At 38.9% G+C, this 19,404-nt stretch overlaps 1 protein-coding gene across 3 annotated transcripts in view; it reads right to left on the bottom strand.

Moving 5' to 3' along the window:
* The window catches only part of cacna2d1a (calcium channel, voltage-dependent, alpha 2/delta subunit 1a), a 104,464-nt gene that overhangs the window by 66,348 nt on the left and 18,712 nt on the right, over positions 1 to 19,404 (bottom strand). For all 3 annotated transcript variants that reach the window (XR_010925826.1, XM_067582363.1, XM_067582364.1), the window contains exon 3: positions 15,241 to 15,357. Coding sequence is in view for 2 of the 3 variants with exons in the window: in XM_067582363.1 (XP_067438464.1) it covers positions 15,241 to 15,357 (117 nt within the window). In the remaining variant the exon portion in view is untranslated. The remainder of the gene's footprint in view (positions 1 to 15,240; positions 15,358 to 19,404) is intronic.

The raw sequence follows: 19,404 nt of genomic DNA, 5'->3' as shown, positions 1-19,404 counted from the left end.
CTGAAAAAAAAAAGACTCAGCCTAGTTCTTGTGTGGGGAACAAGGACACATCTAACATTAGTACCATCCATTTAGTTTCAGATTTCTAGTGGTCATTGGGGTAGAAGAGATTTATAACTGAAAATTAGGTTTATAGTCACATATACTAAAAATAGGGGAAAAAAAGAGAAATACCACAAAAAGTTGTATTAATAACAATTAGCAAGCCAGAAAGAATGTTTAACAAGCTGCAAATGACTGCTTTATAGTAAATCCCCCATTAATCCACTGTATGCACATGCACAGAATGTGTGTGAATGCATCTTCTGTTTGGAGAAAATGAATCATGTCCACTGTACATAATACCTTAAATCTCCTACTGATGTCACTACATGAAGATCAAAATTAGATGATTTTTTTTTTTTAACAAAATGTATTTTCCCAGTAGCCAGAAAGCAGCACATCTGTATAATGATTGAAGCAAAAATACTAGTAAAAATATAAGTAAAATATAATTATAGTTTCATCAGTAGTTTTGTGAGAATATAACAAATGATGAATGATCCATATGTGTATTTAAATAATACAAAAACACACAAAAATGTGTTTTGCTCATTGTTACTTCACTTGCATGTTTGACCTTCATTGTGCAGAATGATGTGTGTGCAGAGTTAAAAAAAACTTAAGGGCTCTTTTCACATTCAACTGTGGAAGGAGGAAAGTTTCACTGAGCTCACAAGACATTTACATCACACAAGTGCCATGTGGAAACTTGAAATCTCTAGTGCACATACACTGACCATGGACTTTTCAGTGAAATAGGAGAAACTCATGTCCAGTAGTTAAACTTTTGAATTTAAAACTACATGCATATTCATGGAGTCTGTGATATTTTATGAGGGAGAAGGAGTAGATGTCATTTTAATGATTTTAACGAGATAATTGGCCTTTTTTTTGTGGAAAAACCATATTAGACACAAATTATTATTCAAAGTAGAGTATTTTATATACATCTTATAACAAGCCTGGAGGGGAACTTCAAGAAATTTTTAACTAGGTAATTGGACTTTTTGTGGGAGACCCATATCAGACACAAAACATTATTCAAAGCAGAGTCTTTAAATGTCTTAAAACAGACATAAATTTACAGACAGTCTGGAGGGGATCTTTAATGGTGCTTTCTACCTTTGGCTTGTCGAAGAGTGTTCCAGTGATCAATCACAGCTCTCACTAAGTTATAATGGAGGGACGATTTTTGAAAGAGGGTTGTCAGAAGAGATGAGGAGAGGTCAGGAGGGAGCAAAGCAAAAGCTTGATGTGAAATGAGATAGATAAGTAAGTACTGTAAGTAAACTCGCTCACTTTCTCACACACATACATGTAGAGTGCATAAGTCTCCCTCCACTGTCCAAAATCATCCTTTGTGTCTGCATGTATCTAAGAACACTGGATAACAGGTTTAAAACAGGATGAGAGGACATTGTGCACTTTTTGAGCAACACACAGAGATGTACTGTATAAACACACACGCTTGCTTTTTTTGACAAACGTTCCTGGCAGTCTGATTAGAGCATCTAGTCCTGCCAGGACAGAACACACACTCATACAAACACACACACACACACACACACACGCACACCTGCCATCTCACTGATGTGTAGGGAGGCACCAGAGAGCAGAGGAAACATGAGCATCTGCTGTTGTGACTGGCAGCACTTTAGTCAGATCTATCCTGCTCAGCCTGTAGGGAGCCAGGAGGAGAGTGGTGAGAAAAAAAGGGAGAGAGAGATACATTTGCACTCTCTCACACACACACAAACACAAGTTTGTGCAGCTATCCTTGTTAGGACATTGCATTGACTTCCATTCATTTTGGATATCCTAACCCGAAGAAATAATAAAAATGCACGCACACACACACACACACACATACATACACTGAGGCAAACTGGCACATGAAAGAAAACAACTGTACAGTAAGTTTATGCAAGTTGGCAAGTTAACTCTATTTACTACAACTCCAGTCTTTGAGACAGGAAACAGCCCTTCACCAATGTACCAACTTTACAGGAAGAGAGTTAGAGACTGGCCCTAGTCTCGCTATCCACTGCTGTGTGCTGGTTTGACAGCTCATCTCTCCTGCAGCAAACTCTCCCAGCCGAGCACGCTATCTTTGTGCCAGCTGGCTGCACACAACTCCCCAATTACAGCTGTGTCCAGCTGTAATGTTGACATGGCGGTTCTTGCACATGCACACGCCCACCTATAGTAGTTCACGTTCACGTTTCTATACACTGTATATATGTCAAAGTGTCTTAAAGTAACGTCACAATTTCAATCAGCTGGATTTGTCTTTTTATATCACTTTATAATGATCAAGCGAAGTAGAATTTGCTTGATGTTGCCTCCTTTAGCTCCAACTTTAACTGTGACAGAGCTAAGATAGAGTTTTGGCAACAATTTTGTGAAAGCTCCCAGAGTGGATTTATTGACAGCAATTCATTTCACACTCTAATTCGTTTCAGTGTCAGCGCTCATCACACTGAGCTGTTAATATATGTAACTGCCAAGAAAAACAAAAATTCTGAATTCTACAGACAAAAAAAACCCAAAACAGCAACAACAACAACAGAAAAAACAGTCAACAAAACAATCTCAAGTCTAATTTTGCGCATCGTGCGAAAACACATTTATTCTGTGGCACAGCTGCTGCTGTCTACGCCTGATTGTGACTGGATATGACAGAGGAAGAGAGAGAGAGCAATAATGAGCGAGACACATCAAATGTACACTCCCTCTCTGTATGCATATACTGTACGTCTGATAAGTTTCATGTAGGAAAACAGAGATGACAAACAGAAAGCTGGAGCGGTGGAGGCACACAGAGAGTGCGACAGCTGGGCTGACAAAAGCAGCCAGACACACAGACACACATACACACACTCCAGGAAGTGGAGAATAATGAGTCACTTGTGGCCAGAATCAGACACGCACACTCCCTATCTGACTGATTCAACATTTTCTACAACACTATAGATATCAAATATTTATGGGTTTTTTTGGTGAGGGGGACAGAAATATGTTTGCACATCATTGCATCACACGAAAAAGATCCTTAAGAAATCCCCTGCTTGCAATATCTGGATGTTCATCTATATGAAAGCAGTGTCCAAATACTCATTGGTGTAAAACACTCACAGTTGGTTGTTTATCTTCACAAATTAGTTGTAAAAGCAGAACAAAAACATTCCTTTCTATCTCATTTACAGGACAGTTATTGTGAGATGGTAAAAAATTTGCTATATGCTTTGCAAAAGTTTCATGGATTTACCAAACCATCTGTTTTTAACTTATGTACACCGCCCCCTCACTGATAACTGTGTATACATTGTTGGTAAGGTTGCTGATTTTAAATATGTTCCGTATTCCTCTGGCACACAAATGTAGAGCAGGAAAGCAGCCATGTTGGCTCAAGGGACAGCAGCCCGAGCTCGACAGCAGATATAGGAACTACTATCAAGGGTCTGTGATTGGCACAGAAAGGAGCATCAGCAGCTATGACTACAGGGAGACTTATTGTAAATGTGATGGCACCATGGTCTGGCATGACTACACTATTTATGATCACTCAGTCTAATGTAGAACTATCGGTCAACTGACAATAGCCAAAAGTCAACAGCTATTTTATTATCATTAATCAGTTAAGTAATTTCTTAAGCAAAAATGCAGAACTTTGATGGTTTCAGCTTCTCAGATGTTAAAGTTTGCTGCTTTTTCTTGTTCTACGTCACAGTAGATTGAATATCTTTGGGTTATGGACAAAACAAGACATTTGGAGACCTCAGATCACCTTGAGCTCTAGAAAATTGTGAAACGTAAGTACTTACACCTTACACCTATTGGCACAATTAACACAAAAAAATGACAAATATTCTCAAAACACATGCCATCAACAGGCAGAATCATACGTACTACAGATGATATGGCATATATGTGTGCACATGTGTGGATGCAGGGTTGTGTTCAATCACACAGTATTTTGGGTTTTCAAGCACACTGAGCCCCTGTGTCCCTCTACATAGATTAAAAATAAATGAGAAAAAAATAATTTGTATATTTTTTTTCATCCATTCTGTCTTTGTGTTCCCTAAATATTTCCCAATATTTCCTATAATTTATCATGGGCTGCTACCATAGTGAAAGTGCCTTTCCCTCAGTCTCCCCCTAGGCCATGCAATTTGACTGCGACTGAAGAGGTAATATTTTAAGGTCTCAAGACTACTCACAATATCAATCATACCCGCTAAGATCTCTCTGCAACAAGATGGTTACTCTGAAAGGCCCACTGAAGCCTGGGATGCCATCAGCATAATAACTCATTGGCACATGAAATGAGTAGAAAATTTATGTTGTTTATTCAGCTATTTTGAGGTTATAAATTTGAACAATAAATTTCACTTGAATTAGAGATCTTTTTGGAGAAGACATTGCGGAAAGTGACACTTTCCCAAATGCACACTTCAGAATGCAATCGGAAATAGAATATAAATTACTATAGAGTAGGACAGGATCATTGTGTACAAGTGGACAATACACTAATGGGAAATTGTACAAGGAAAACTGTAGTTCTTACATTACTGTGCGATAAAATAATGCGTGTGAATGTGAGATAGGAGCATAATGAGTGCGATGTATGTGTGTGTGTGTGTGTGTGTGTGTGTGTGTGTGTGCCTACCCTGTGATTAGGGCTTTAACAGTAGCGTCTAATGAATCACAGCATGTCATCCAGTGTCGGTTTAATAACGCACTTTGAGACACTAGAGATCAGTGACTCCTCTGTTATTACGCACCACTACATAACACAATGCTTAAAAGAGCTCAAGTCAAGTGCTCACGCTTTTGCTCTCATCGTTTTAGACAATTTAATGAACATGAATCCTACCGGAGAGGCAATGCTGTGTGTAATGCATGCATATGGTAGATTATAGTGGATGAGGGCACTTGAGTGAAAGTTTTCACATCTTGTTGGTCCAATTTTGAATACAGACAGAAAGAGAGAGACTGAGAAGTGATTCATTTTTGGGAGAGAGGAATCTGTTTATGATGCCCACGTTGCTAAGCGACCAGGGTGTCATGGTAACCTGCCGCATCAGTGGTCCATGCACTGTGGAGAGCGAAAGCTCCCATGTGAAGGCAACACAAGAGACTTAAAACATTTTGTTCATTATCTTCCCATCGCATGGGCCATCTTTCTCCTCAGCAATTAAGACTCAGCTCAAAGCTGCTTCTCTAAGCCAATGCCAACAGCCCACTCACAATTAAGAACATTTCCTATCGATGGTGAGCAACACTGAGAGCGGTTTCAACCAACGAGAGAGGCCAAGGTTGGAAAACAACTGTTGTTTTTTTTTTTATCTCCAAAATGGCAACCAATTTTGGCTTAGACTCTGGTGGGCAGCTAAAGACTTTTGGATCTGCTGCCAAAGTGCTAATGCAATCCGAGACCTGAAATAACCCTCAGCGATCAATATTCAAACTGTCTCAGCTGTCTGCTCTGTAGTCCCTCCCCCTTATGCTCTCCCTTTTTGGTGGGGCAGTTACTTTCTTTGACTTTTACTTCCGTTTCCCTCAACAATAATGTCTCTAGAAACAAACAACCTCATGCTCTTTCTTATTCGTCACACTCCCTTTTATTCTTTCTCTCACTTTGATTTTACTCACAACTTTTCTTGCAGGTCAGTCTGCTCTCCTCTGTGCAAGCGGTCTGTCTGGGGGAGGTCTTGGCAGACTGCCATGTCCCCCATAAGCAGGTGCTTTTGTCAACAAGCATCACTCAAGGTGGGTACAAAGCATTAGAAGGAGTTCCTTGAAGACGCTCAAACAGAGTAACCTTTCCCTTGTCCCAACAAGTTAGTCCTCTCTCTGCAGTTTCAGGCCATCTTAACACGAGACAGTATAATCTTCCTTGGCTTTTATAATGTCAAAAGTAAAGACTGTAAGAATTTCACACTTTCAAAGGACATACACACCAGCCATGGATGGACATTTTAAGTGTCCCAACTGCATTAACATTTCAGATGTACAGTAAATTAAAGGATTTGTCAGTAGTTACCTTAAACAAACCAGATAAAGAATAAAACCGAAGATCATACCAAAGTACATATTTTTTACTTAAATGGCTAAATGAAGCTAGATCAAACTGGATTTTGCATCAGTGTTTTCTGCTGAGTGATCATCTGGAATCACTGGAGTCAGAGAAGGGCTCACAGTGCTCATCATATCACAAAAACATCTACATTACATCAGCCCGACTGCTTTTATTTCAATTACTTTTATACTGATTTTTTAGAAATTAATTTGTTGATAAACCAAATACTGGTGTCTGTTTGTTGAACAGTTGTTTTCCCTGTGTTGGAAACGTGCGATTACCTCAACCTACTTGCTTTAAAATTTAATATGACTTCAAAATGACTTGGTTGGGTGAAAAAGGTTTGCAGTCCATTAGGTCTCTGTTGTGTTCAGTGTGCCGTTCTGCTTTGTAACCACCACAAACTTTTCCTCCTTTTTATGACAAATGAACATATCGAGTGATCTCTGCTGGTGTCAGTGTGGGAAGTGAAATGGCCTGTTTCCACTTGGTGAAGTTTAACTACAAGCCCATCAAAGAGTATTGGTTAAGAGGAACGATTTAATAATTGATGAGAACAGAGTCAGAGGAGTCAGAGGTGGCCTGGATATCAGAGAGAGGTGATCTATTGTCAAGGCGGGTTAAAAAAAAAGAAGCTCAGGTCAATGTGTGTGCGATCTGTACGATGTGTGAGTTCATTGGCAGTTAATCAACAGGTCACACCTATACTGCAGCTCACAGTTACACAGTCACATGTAAACAAGCTGAGGATGGATGTAACGCTGGGGGGCAATTGGAGCAAAGTACAGTGGAGGAGGATCTGACTCATAGACACACAAATGTGATATTTGATTAAGTCAACTGACCTTTAGAGGAAGAAAGGTGTAAAATACTTTGTGAGTGCAACACCATGAATGTTTTTGAGAAGAGACAGTCCAAAATTGTGAGTTATTATCTCCATATTTGAACAATTATTGCGTCCTGCCTCTCTCTATGACAGCAGGTCTTTCATTCAGTTATCTATAATACCACTAGGGCAAATAAGAAAAGCAACAGTCTGGCTGCTTACACGTATGAATAATGGTAAACTATGGTAAAAACACACATTGAAGCATTCCAGATTTACCGGATATAATGGCCTGAAGAGGAAAGAGAAGCTGGAGATAGAGGAGGCAGGCAGAACAGTGAGAGAGGAGATCAGATTTTAAAGTGAAACATTATTTTCAGAAGAACACACACACACATATCTAACAGGGAAGAGATAAGAACGGACAGAAAGGGAGAGAAGAGGAACACAGGGCAACACAGAAATCAGAAAATGGGAATGAAGAGTGACAGAGAATCAGGGTGAAGTTATGGGAAAGGAAGTTAAGAGTGAGTTAGGAGCAGTGAGGAAGGGGGAATGGAAGGACAGGGTTGGATAGATGAATGACAGAAAAAAGACACCCCAAAAGGAAAGATAAAATAACATGTGTGACAGGAACCAGAGGAGAAAGAGGACTCAGAAGCTCAGAAAGGAAAGGAGAGGAGAGGTGATTTTACTTGTGTGTGTGTGTATATGTGTGTGAGTACACAGATCTCCAGTTATACTACAAGTAGAGTGTTGTCTGTGTGTCTATAAAGCTTCAGCGAATGTAATCTCCTGAGTTGCATCAGCAGTGAAACTAAGCTAAGACAGCAGCTGCTTAAAGAATCTGACTCATCTTCTGAAGTATCAAAGTGATCTGGGGGGCAACTTTAAGTCTGGCAAACACACATTTACACACATCAATATATCCTTCTAAAAACAATAAAATAATCAGCTGCAATACATCGCTGCAACAGCACACATTCAGGGGTTTTGTCTGAGGTGAAAAGTTTTTCGGTTTTCCCAGCATAGCAGCGGCCTCTCTCCTGTTGGGAATTCCAGTTTCACTTGACATCCTTTTAGAGACAACGCATGTTGAATGCAGAATATTGCGGTGCAACATGAAAGAGGCACATTCTTTGATCGCCCATGACTGGTTTAGAAACAAAATTAATTCCCCAGTCAGATCACTAACGCTTGGGGAGCATCAACTTGAAATGGAGGAAATAGACGATTGAGGAGTGATGTTCCAAACACAGAGTAAAAAAGAGGGAGAGAGCTACACAACAACATCCGGCATCATCGTATACCATAGTAAGTCTACTAAAAATGGCCGGTATGGGCACAGCAATTGTTTGTGTGTGTGTGTGTGTGTGTGTGTGGTTTGCATACCTGCTGGTGCTACAAAAGCAATGCGAGTAGAACAGAAGAGAAGTACTGCATTTTAAGATAAAAGAAAAAAAGTTCAGTGTAAGACAGACTGTGACAGACAGTATGACAGAGAGAAAACAGCAATGTGGAGCAGAGGGAGATATAGTAAGTGGAGAGAGAAAGACCACTGCAGATAGAGACAGGAAAAAGGAAGGAAGACAGAAGATCTTATAAGCAGTATCTTACAAACTGAGCCACACCCCATTCTCATCTTGTAAAACTAAATAGTAAACATGTGATGCAGGGCAGTCACAAATCAACATGTAGAGTTTTCAGACAAAATCTTTGAGGGGATGTTTCTTGTCAGAGATGTTTTCCTGTGAGTGTCCGATAATTGACAGTAGAAGTGAGTAATGTGTACAGTGATATGAAAACACTGCAGTTGGGCTCAGTGAGACCAGAAGAAAGACATAAATCTGGACCAAGATTTTTTTTTTTACTGGGATAGTCCGTAGTTTGGACAATTTCCAAGTTTGAGGAAGTTGTTTGTTTAGCAGCAAATGGGCTTCTAATGGAGAGAAGATATGCACTGATATCTGCAGCTATACTGATGTACTGTACAGACAGTAAATGAGTAAATGTGTTGATTGTGTTATTTTGGAATGACATTTTTTTTAATCTATTTTCATGCATTATTCTGGTAAATATGGACTTTGTTGAAGCATATAGCTGGTGTGTAGTGATCATACCTGCCAACATTCAGGAAGTGAAAGATAACATTTTAATGTTTTAAGTGCAACAAAACCATTACCAGAAAAAAGCCAATAAGTACCTTATCACACCACCTGTTCAACAAGCATAAACATCTAGAAAAGCAATATTTTCAACTGCTTTACCCGAAGTGTCCCATCCACTGCCGATATGTTTGCCACGTATCTTGAAATTTAGAAGATTCTTGTAAACTTAACTGTTGGCTGAGACAAACCAGCCCCTCCTCTCCCTATCAGCGGTACCTGCAGGCAGTGAATCACATCAGCAGCAGAGGGAGGAGGACAGAGGACATGAGGAAAGACTGCCTGTGCAGAGAGCAGCTGTGCACACGCCCCTTGAATCAGGTTGTGGTGACAGATGAGTTGAAATTGTATGTCATTTGTGGATTGTGTGTGTAGACTGTGTTTCATAGATGATCAGAGGGCTGTACTACGAAGCGAGATTAGTGGGTTAGCGAAGTATGTTGAGCATAAAGCCAGGGTTTTCAATGTCACGAAGGTGGCTCTCTTTTAACCCGGCTACATCACCATGGTAACTTATACTGCAAACTTAACCTGGTCCAGAGCAGGTTATGTTCCGAGTTTTGGCTTAAATCGGCAATAAAAAGCGCTGCCCTTTCACTAACCACCTGATTTCCTGCAAAGTCCATTTAACATTGCCGCTACTGCAGCTATTAGAACACTCATTAGAAAATTGATTAGTCTTTTACCATACTTGCCATTGATTTGATATGTCATATTGTAAATTTGTAATGGTGCAAGAGGTTAGGGTTATTTGTGGGATGGGATTTTGTTACAATATATCAAACTGTATTTCAAATTGTAAAAAGAAACAAATAAAAAACAAAAAACTAATGAAAAAAAATACTTTGAACAAAAAAAGATTAATCTATTGGTATTTATCACAGGTAATATTCAATCTATAATATTGTGATAATCTCACACAAAGAAAGCCTGGGTATGTTGAACTTGCTTCATAGTACAGCCCTCAGGTAACTTGGGTAACATCAGACAAACATAGAAAACTTATGGATCTGTGTGTTTGATTATTCATAGTAAAGGTTGAGGTCATGCACATTACGGGTTTCCCGGGAGAAACTTACTTACTTTTTCTATAAAGCATTAAACAGCTGAAAGACAATCCTGGGAAGTGCAGTACTTGTCTTCCACACAACACAACGCAGTTTTCACCAATTATCAGAAAGATACAAACATTATCTGTATCATCTTTTTTTGCTGTCATGAAAAACCTGTCTTCTTCTAAGTAGCCACAGCTGCCAACATATGAGATGAGATTGCATGTCAAGGGAGCACCGTCGTCAAATGTAGCGATTCAATTGCGGTGACAGGATGGGCAGATGTCAGATTGACAGACAGCAAATCCGAGCAGGCCCTTGATTAAGTTAATGACAGCTGCCATCATTCTAATGGGATTATGTACATTGACAATTGCTGGTGCAACACACACACACACACAGACACACACACACAGACACACAAACACAAACAAATAAACACTTGCAAAGCATAGCCAGAGGAGACAACTTGCCCTGGTGTAAAGAGAAATGCCACCAGTCAGAGAGGCGGTGTCTATTCTGTTTATTTCAAGCACAACACAGCCTGAACTATACAGCTGCAGAGGGTGGAAATACAGACGATTTCCGTGAGGTTGGTTTAAAGTGCTCTGGCGTGATGTCTTACAGTATTCATCCAACTTGTTTTCTTGTGGTGGCGTCTGTTTCTGATTCTAGTACAAATGAAAGCAATGTGACATCATAATGAAGATCCAACAAGAGAAAGAGATAAACATTTGTCACCAACAGCAGCTGCAACAGTTTATGATGGAAACCATAAACCAAGGTTAATAAGCTTATGCCTGTTCCCTGGATGTTACTGAAAGGCATTCTGGGAAATGCAGGTCAATCCATTACACCAAAGCAATGACACTGGAAGATGCTTGCTCCGGTCTGTTTGTTATTGTGTCTAACCAAGTCTCACTCAAAGAGAAGTCTCGTTCTGAAATCTTGCGAGAGTCCCGTTGTTTTCAAAATTAGCTAAATCTTCAGCCATGACTTTGAAAATCTTTAAAATAACACTAAGCTACACTTTCAGTACTCCAACACAACAAACTCCTCCCGGCACGCCTCTCTCCAACTCTGTCATGGCTGAATATTTAGCTAATCTTGACAACAACGCAACTCTCACAACATTTCAGAACAAGACTTCTCTTTGAGCAAAACTTGGTGAGACACAATAAACAGACTGGATCAAGCAAAAAGTAAAGAAAAACATTTTATTTCTCTGTATGGCCCTTTCCATAATGTTGTCAGACACTTAAAATAACAACCTGAGCCCGTCAGTGGCAAAAACGAGCACTTTTAGTGGATGTACATTGACATTGCCCAAAAGGATTACATTGCAGCCTGTTTCACGGCTGCCAGCTGAAGTGCTCTCACTCAATAATGGACCAATTTCAAAAATTGTTGTCCCCATTAGTCAGTTAGACACAAAAAGATGTGAAAATAAGGCCCAGGTTGAAAAATACCGAAGTTTAGCTTTAAGTCTCGCAGCTCTGGCTTTATATTTGGGCTCTTCATACCAGTGATGTTAGATATGTGGCCTTGGCCAGTGGTTCCCAATCTCTTTGGCTTCCTTAAAATGAAGTGACCCCTGATCACAAGTTATGGCCTGACACGGATAGGACTAGAGTAGTGAGCAGTTCAACGAAGGATTCCTTCTCAAACGGTTTCAAGTATCCAGTATTTCACAAAAAGAAAGCAGCAAATTTCATAAAAGTATAAAGCAATATAATTTTCTGTAGCAGATTTTTTCTCTCTTGTATCACTGAAATCATTTGGTGAACCCTAAGATTTTTCTTGGGACTCATTTGAGTCTCCAACACTGGCTAAGAATAATCAATATAGGTTTTCCAGCATGGTTTATCTAGATAAACCAATATGAACCAACAAATTGCTGAAGCTTATTGGGTAAAAGTAAAATTTATAGGTTTGCACATGTCATACTGCAGTTTTTTGGTTGGCATGTGCCACTCTGGACATGCTCTACTGAACAGTTCATTAATAATATGTAACATTACACCACAACTGGTGACTTTCTTGAATGCCTGATATAACACCATGCTTCTGCTACTTACATGTATTTTGGGTTCACTGTTTATTTCTGTAGTATTCAGCTGCATTTCATGACACAGATCACACTATGCACATCATTAAAGTCATTAAAAATCATCAAAGCCTTTATAATTATTGTACCAACCAGAATCAATGTATAATTACATGACTACAGTAGAGAGGAGCAGGTTCAGGGAAAATGGGTCAGCCAAAAATGCTATTAACGGTACTTAAACACAAAATAACTAGAATACAGTGTAAAAGTATCTGGGGGTGGAAACTTCAGTTTTGTGCAGTACACATGCATGTTTTCTCATTTATTCTCGTGTGTGTTAGCTCCTCTAACAAGACAGTGAATCAGTTGAATGGCTTTGAAGGTTCATGCTCTGCTATGTGAAAAAGAGAAGAGTGCTGCATGTTGAATTGAGGACTAAGAGGCCAAGATCATAATGGATGGGAGGTCTGCAACAGGCTTCTAGTCTTTTGTATGCTGCCTCATGGGAGGTGTGTCTCAGTGCACTCATGGACTTACTACCACTCTCCCTCTCCTTTCCACTCAACATCATCTCTCTCTCATACGCATCAGGCCATTCAATTTCCCTCTTTCTCTCAGACACAAAGCTTTAACCTCACACATGATCGCTCTCTTACATGATTACTTCATGCTGTGTGTAATCAGCCCTTCTAAATGGAACAAGGAGAGAAGAGGGAGGTATGAAAAGAAAGAGAATAAGAGGTAAAGATGGGAAACAAAAGTGGGAGGATACTGAAGGTGGTAAGTCAAAGAGAAGGATTCATAGCAGCATATATTGAAACCAGTGCAGAGAAATATTACATTAGTGTAGGTCAGGTCAAGAACATTACAGATGCTACAGTCGTCTTCTCCCTTTACCTCCATTTCAATTCATGATTCAGCTAAGTGGACTCGTGACTATTTATGGTCCCTTACATAAATTGATTGCCATAAAGCTGGCTCAATTCCACTTCATTATACCGACACTATTTATGGGAGCCATCATGCCACTGTGGGCGGTGACAAGTAAAGGTAATTTCTGAGATGAACAAAGAACATCAGCATATGGCTAAACAACTGACGTTCACTTGCGCTGGTGAAATACACAGCAGATGGTGTTGATAAAATGTAAGAACAGAGCCTGGAGTTTGACATCTCTATTCTGCTGCCATCAACTCACTGAGCAGTCGTGTTTCTCTCCCCAGGTGTGACACAACAACACCCAAAACTAATTGTCCCTTATCCCCTGGCAATTATTGGAATGTAAGAAAAACAAAATGCTCGGCTGGATTGATGGGGTAATCAATGAGAACGTAACTATGGCAACATGCTGTCAAGCTTTAATTGGATATTTCTGGCTCTCTGAGTCGGATTGATCAAGAGCAGCAACGTCTGGAGATCCTAATTTAGTTGGCCAGGTACACTGCTGTGTTTAAAGTAAGGAGCAGTGAAAGGTTATTTGGATCAATTTAGCTTGTTGTCCTTTGTAACTACATGCAAAACATGCCAGGTTCCAACTCTGTTAGATTAGTGCACTAATTGCACTCCAAGAAATTCCAAGTTACTGTACATAAAAACAGTCACAGCTACACTAGTGGATCTGTGAGGCTATACTTAGGCACAGTCGTGCTTTGAACTAAATGATCACATGCTGACATGTGCACAGTGACGACGCCAACATGCTGATGTTGAGCATAATGTTTATCATGTTCAAATCTTAGTTTGGCATCTTAGCATGCTAACATTTGGCAATTAGCACTAAATACAAAGTACAGCTGAGATTGATGGAAATGTATTTAGAGAAAAAACAGTGTTGGACAAATTGAAATTTTGATTTGATGATGGCGCTATATGAAAAGATTACAATTCATCCTGTGGGAACATGAATGCATGATTTAAATTTCATGGCAATGCATCCAATAGTTGTTGAGACATTTGACTCAAAACCACTAATGTGAACCTCATGGTGGCACTAGAGAACAGAAGATCAGGGGATCACCAAAATCATTAGGATTCATCCTCTGGGGACCATTAATGTCCACACAAAATGTCATGGCAATCCATCCAATAGAGATATTTCAGTCTGGACCAGAGTTGGTGACTGACCGACACTGCCATCCTTAGAGCCACGCCGCTAGCTAGGCTAAAAAGTGTTGCAGGTGTTCCATATTTTCTCAAAGAAATTGCACAGTATAAACTGATCTGATCAAAGGTGCTCAGTGTGGCTTACAAAAACAAGGGAGCCAAACCTGAGACAAGGTCTTCCAAAGTCTTTGAATTGTCTAGTCGGCCTATCAGCCAGGAGGAATTCAACTACATGTGGTGAACAGTGTCAAGTAGTAAAGTTTAATAGTAAAGTTTTCTACAAAATGAAAGCATTTGGCCAGCGTAGCCTTCATAGCATTTTCCTTCTGTTTGGTTCAAACAAATGACCCATGAAAGCAGCCAGTATGGATTAGGGATGAGAGCAGAGTAGGGCTCAGTAGTCACAGGAGAGACTAAGGATTCCTGAAACTAAACAGAGTCATCTGTGACATTTGTGGGGTTTTTTTGTGTTTTTTTTTTTCCAGAAGTAATACAACACATACACACGCAATGGAATTTTATGATTTTGTGGCATGTAGCAACCCAGACTGGTAACTTTGAATTAAGTCATCTAGCTGGAGGATGTCTACTTGTATTGGATCAGTGCATGGCCTAAGGCAGTAGTTGTGTTACAGCGTCTGTTCTGACATGAAATGAGGAGAAGCAGATTGTTTCTGTGTGTTTCCTTGGGCTCTGGGCATTATGCTGGGAGAGACGCTGGACCTGATCTCATGAACCCAGGAGAATTTGCATTTTATTTTCCTATCTCAAACTAAAAATCAATAGCTTTTAATAGTCAGATTGATAACAAAAAAGTATTCATCACTATGAGAAAAGAGGTAATAACCAAATGTCATTCTCTGCTCCCACAAGTAGCAGTGGGATAAAGTAATGTCATATAAGGGGATCACACTCACCTTTAGGGCTTGGGAGCGGTTTGCCAGCAGTTTCTCTATGTTTCCTGCAGCCGTTGACACCAGTTCCCTTGGATTGTTGGACTCCACGCTGAAGTGACTTCGATGATTTTTATATATCTGAGACAATCAAAAGAGAAGAGCTGGGGTAAGAAGTGAAGTAGCAAGACACTGACACTGGACAGATCCCTCTGTCTGATGATTGCTCTCAGTCTGTAAAGTGGTTTTCTTTTTTTGTTCAATTTTGAAATATTTTACTGATATTTCAACCCTGAGGTACAACGGACAACCTTAGTTTTAACCCTTCTGTGCCTCTACGAATTGTTGATGTTTCAGAAGATAAATCCTAAAAGGGAGGGGAAGGTTGAGGTAGCAGGTAGGAGGGGGTTTAGGCACACAAATAGGCTTTAAGATGGTCTGTATGCCTTATGTACTTCTGTGCAGTAATTCTGTATGTTTTGGCATTCCCTAAAAATATGGTGGCTTCACACCCACAATTTCTCCAATATTGAGGATACCATTATCATAGTGTGTCTTAATAAGGGGAGTGATAAAAAAAAGTCGAAGTACATTTTTCCAGCAAAATTCCTTCCATGCATGAGATTTTGTGCATTTCGATTGAAATATGCTTATATCTTGCCATTCATCATCTGTTATTGTCATGTCCCTTTCCTTCTCCCATCTGTCCTTTATATATTTGTTGAGTAAGCGTTCAGATTGTGGAGACTCTCCCTCTTTAAGTGTCTGATTTGTATGAATTTATGAAAAGTTGGATAAAGGGTTTAATGGCTTCTCTGGTATTTTTTTATTTTTTGGTTGTAGTAATTTCTTATTTGGAGACATCTATAAAAATCTTGCTTTGTCTAACAAAAAAGTCTCTCTTAAAATTTGAAAACATAATTTTTATCTTTCTTTATAATGCCACATAAGGATGTTGTACCTTTTTTTTTTAAATAAAAGATTTAAATCTTTTATCTAGCTTATTTGGCAATTTTCCAGTCCATCTAATTATCTAGGTTTTTATCCGATAGTACAGCCTATATGAACAACAGTTATCATTCTACATTCAATGTCTTTCCATTGTGCTTCATAAGATGGGTTGCACCACCACAGTAATGATCTGATCTGTGCTGAGATGTATTAATTTTTCAGGGATGGCAAACCCCAGCCTCCTCTTTCTTTTGGCAGCTATAATTTTTTTATATTGTACTTGAGGTCTTTTTCCCTGCCATATAAACGTCAATATCATTTTGTGCCATTCTGTAAATTTGTCTTGAGTAATTTTAATTTGGAGGGTTTGGAAAATATATAATAATCTTGGTAGAACATTGATTTTAATTGTTTCAATTCTTGAACTTAAACTTAAAAAGGGTATAAGATTCCACTTTGCAAGGTCTTCTTTGATTTTACAGTACAGAGCGTCATAATTTTTCAAATACTCTTGATAGGTCTTTAGGCATAATTACAACCAAGTATTTGAGAGATTCTGTTTTCAGTTTCAATGGATATGCATTCAGATGGCTTCAGTTGTATATAAGAGTTTCAGTTTTATCTATACTCAATTTGTAACCTGATAGTGGACCAAGATTTTTTTTAGAAATTCATCACTTCTAGTAGAGATATTTCAGATTTTTTTATATAGATATAATAGAATGTCGTCCACGTAACATGCTATTTTGTGTTCTACTCTATTAATTTCAATACCCTTAATTTTGTCATTCTGTCTAATATGTTGGGCTAATGGTTCTAGCAATAGTGCAAAGAGAAGTGGAGACTAGGTGCAGCCTCGTTTTACTCCTCTTTCTAATATAAGGGGTTTGGATAAGTGATTATTCATTTAGATTCTTGCTGTAGGATTGTCATAGATAGCATTAATACTGTTTATCGCCAACTCATTAAAACCAAATTTGTTTAGGACTTTGTAAAGATATTGCCAACTGACAGAATCAAAAGCTTTTTCCGTGTCTAAACTTGGTATTATCGCCTTTTCCTTATCTTGCTGTATGTGGTCCATAATATGTAGAGTGCATCCTATATTATCTTTTGTTTGATGCATGTGTATAAATCCTGTCTGGTCATTGTGAATTAAACCAGGGAGGAATTTTGCCATCCTCTGAGCCATTACAGATGTGTATATACGATAATCATCCTTATGGATCGACCTATATTGGTCTATATGACCCACATTCAATCTTATCTTTTCCCTCTTTAGGTATAAGAGATATAATAGCCTGTTTCCAAGTGGGGGGGGTATCTGCTTTTTTTTAACGCCCAGTTGTATTTGGTTAGTAACATAGGCATGAGTTGCTTTCTAAATGCCTTGTAACATTCAGTTATGAAACCATTCATTCACTTCCTGGTGATTTGTTAGCTTTTAGTGTGGTTTGTTGAGTTCATCTTCGATATCATCCAGCTGGCAGTTGTTCTCTTTTTGGAAGTCTTGAATCTCCTGTAATATCCTCTCCATATTCAGCGTTGCTTTTTCACTGCATTTCTGCCTTTCGCTGTTTTTCCCATTAGAATTAGCATCTGTACCTGGTGGCTCTTCATCATTCTCGTTTAATTCTGTCATATTTGTCTTAGTTTTTTCTCCCGATTCCATTGTTATCCTGCTATTTGACTGCTTTTAATACTACAAGGAGTTTATTCACCAATTAGCAGGATATTTCAAATTTCCGTCAGAGTAGACCACGGTCTATGCTGCCATCTCTGATGGTGGCAGAACTGAAAGCCGATGTGGTCAATTCTTGACTGAATCTTCATCAAGTTTTCTCAGTTTTGAGATATTTTCTATCCACAGACAGACTTACTGTATCTGAGGTTGAGAATGTTACTCCGCATCAGTGGTCGTCTTGGACTTTGGACCTCTTTATCGGACCTCACTCACCAAAACACAATGAATTAAAAAAGGAAGCTATACGTCCACGGATTAAATTGCAATGTCAGGTTATGTAACAAGACCATTAACTGTGCTATGGAATATGTTCCAGCAAAAGAAATAAGAAACACAAATGCCAAACAGCCAATTATTTAGCAGCCTAGAGGTATTTCATTGTCCGACATTCAAACTACAGAACTGAGGCGCGTGCATGTGTTTGTCTTCATCCTCCAGGCATTGCTTTAGTACAAGAGCCATATTAAAAGGGTAATACTACTGGATTTTAGATTTGGATTATGTTATTCCTGTGACCTAGAACATTGTAATCAGTAAATTACCAGTCACATTACAAACATGCGAAGCTCCAAGGAGAGGTATTAGGATGTGGGGAAAGGTGAAGGGTCAATGTCTCTGGGATGATTTTCTTGGTATTGTTATATCTAATCTGTATGTTTGAACTGACAGTACTCATGTTATACTACATATTTGGGGTGTCTAATTTAAAACTAATGCCGTCCCCAAAGTACAAGTACAATTGTGTCCATAAAAGTCTACAAACTGTCCACCATTAACTGAAGTTGTCCCAGTAGTAATTTACAGGATGAAGTAAACAAGCAATCTGGATAATTTCTCTTCATGTATTATTAACTTGCAAACTGCATAACACTCCCTTTTAAATTCTGCATGCTGTGTAAAGTACACTGTTAAAACAAGGGCGTCCCAAAAAGCATCAGGTCCTGGCACGGCAATAGTTTAAAAGACTTCACTTACAGTAACCATGCTAAGAGATACATCTCATTCTAAAAATAATTTCTGCTGACAACATGTGGCACCATATCGAACCAAAAACATGTTTTGTAATGATCTCAGTTAGTGCATTAAAGCGGACTAATTTTACTCTGGGAAGGAATAGGGAGCACAAGTGCCGGATGCATTATGTCTATCAATGTGTCCTTTATCAGATGTGGGGTTGTGTGAGTGTGCAAGGACTATAGTCATCATAGTATAGTTGTGACATTTATCTGAGCATGTACATTGCAATGTTATGTCTAATCTGAGGCTATAAAGACTGGTGATGTGTTGTGACAGCTGAGGTGGTGCAAAGAGGGTTAATGAGAGTGAAGATAAGTGACAGAAAGAAGACATGATCATTCTTGTCAATACTGAATCTGCATAATGGGTTTTATTTAAAGTTACCATTATTTAAATTTAAAATATTTTTTTCCTGAGAAAAAAGCATATACAATTCTTGTTTGTTTTGACATGTACACTTATTTAATCCAAATGAT

The sequence above is a fragment of the Thunnus thynnus genome, chromosome 23 (genome assembly GCF_963924715.1).
Source record: "Thunnus thynnus chromosome 23, fThuThy2.1, whole genome shotgun sequence".
Lineage (NCBI taxonomy): Eukaryota > Metazoa > Chordata > Actinopteri > Scombriformes > Scombridae > Thunnus > Thunnus thynnus.
The sequence above is the reverse complement of the archived record's forward strand: the minus strand, read 5'-3'. Positions and strand labels throughout refer to the sequence as shown.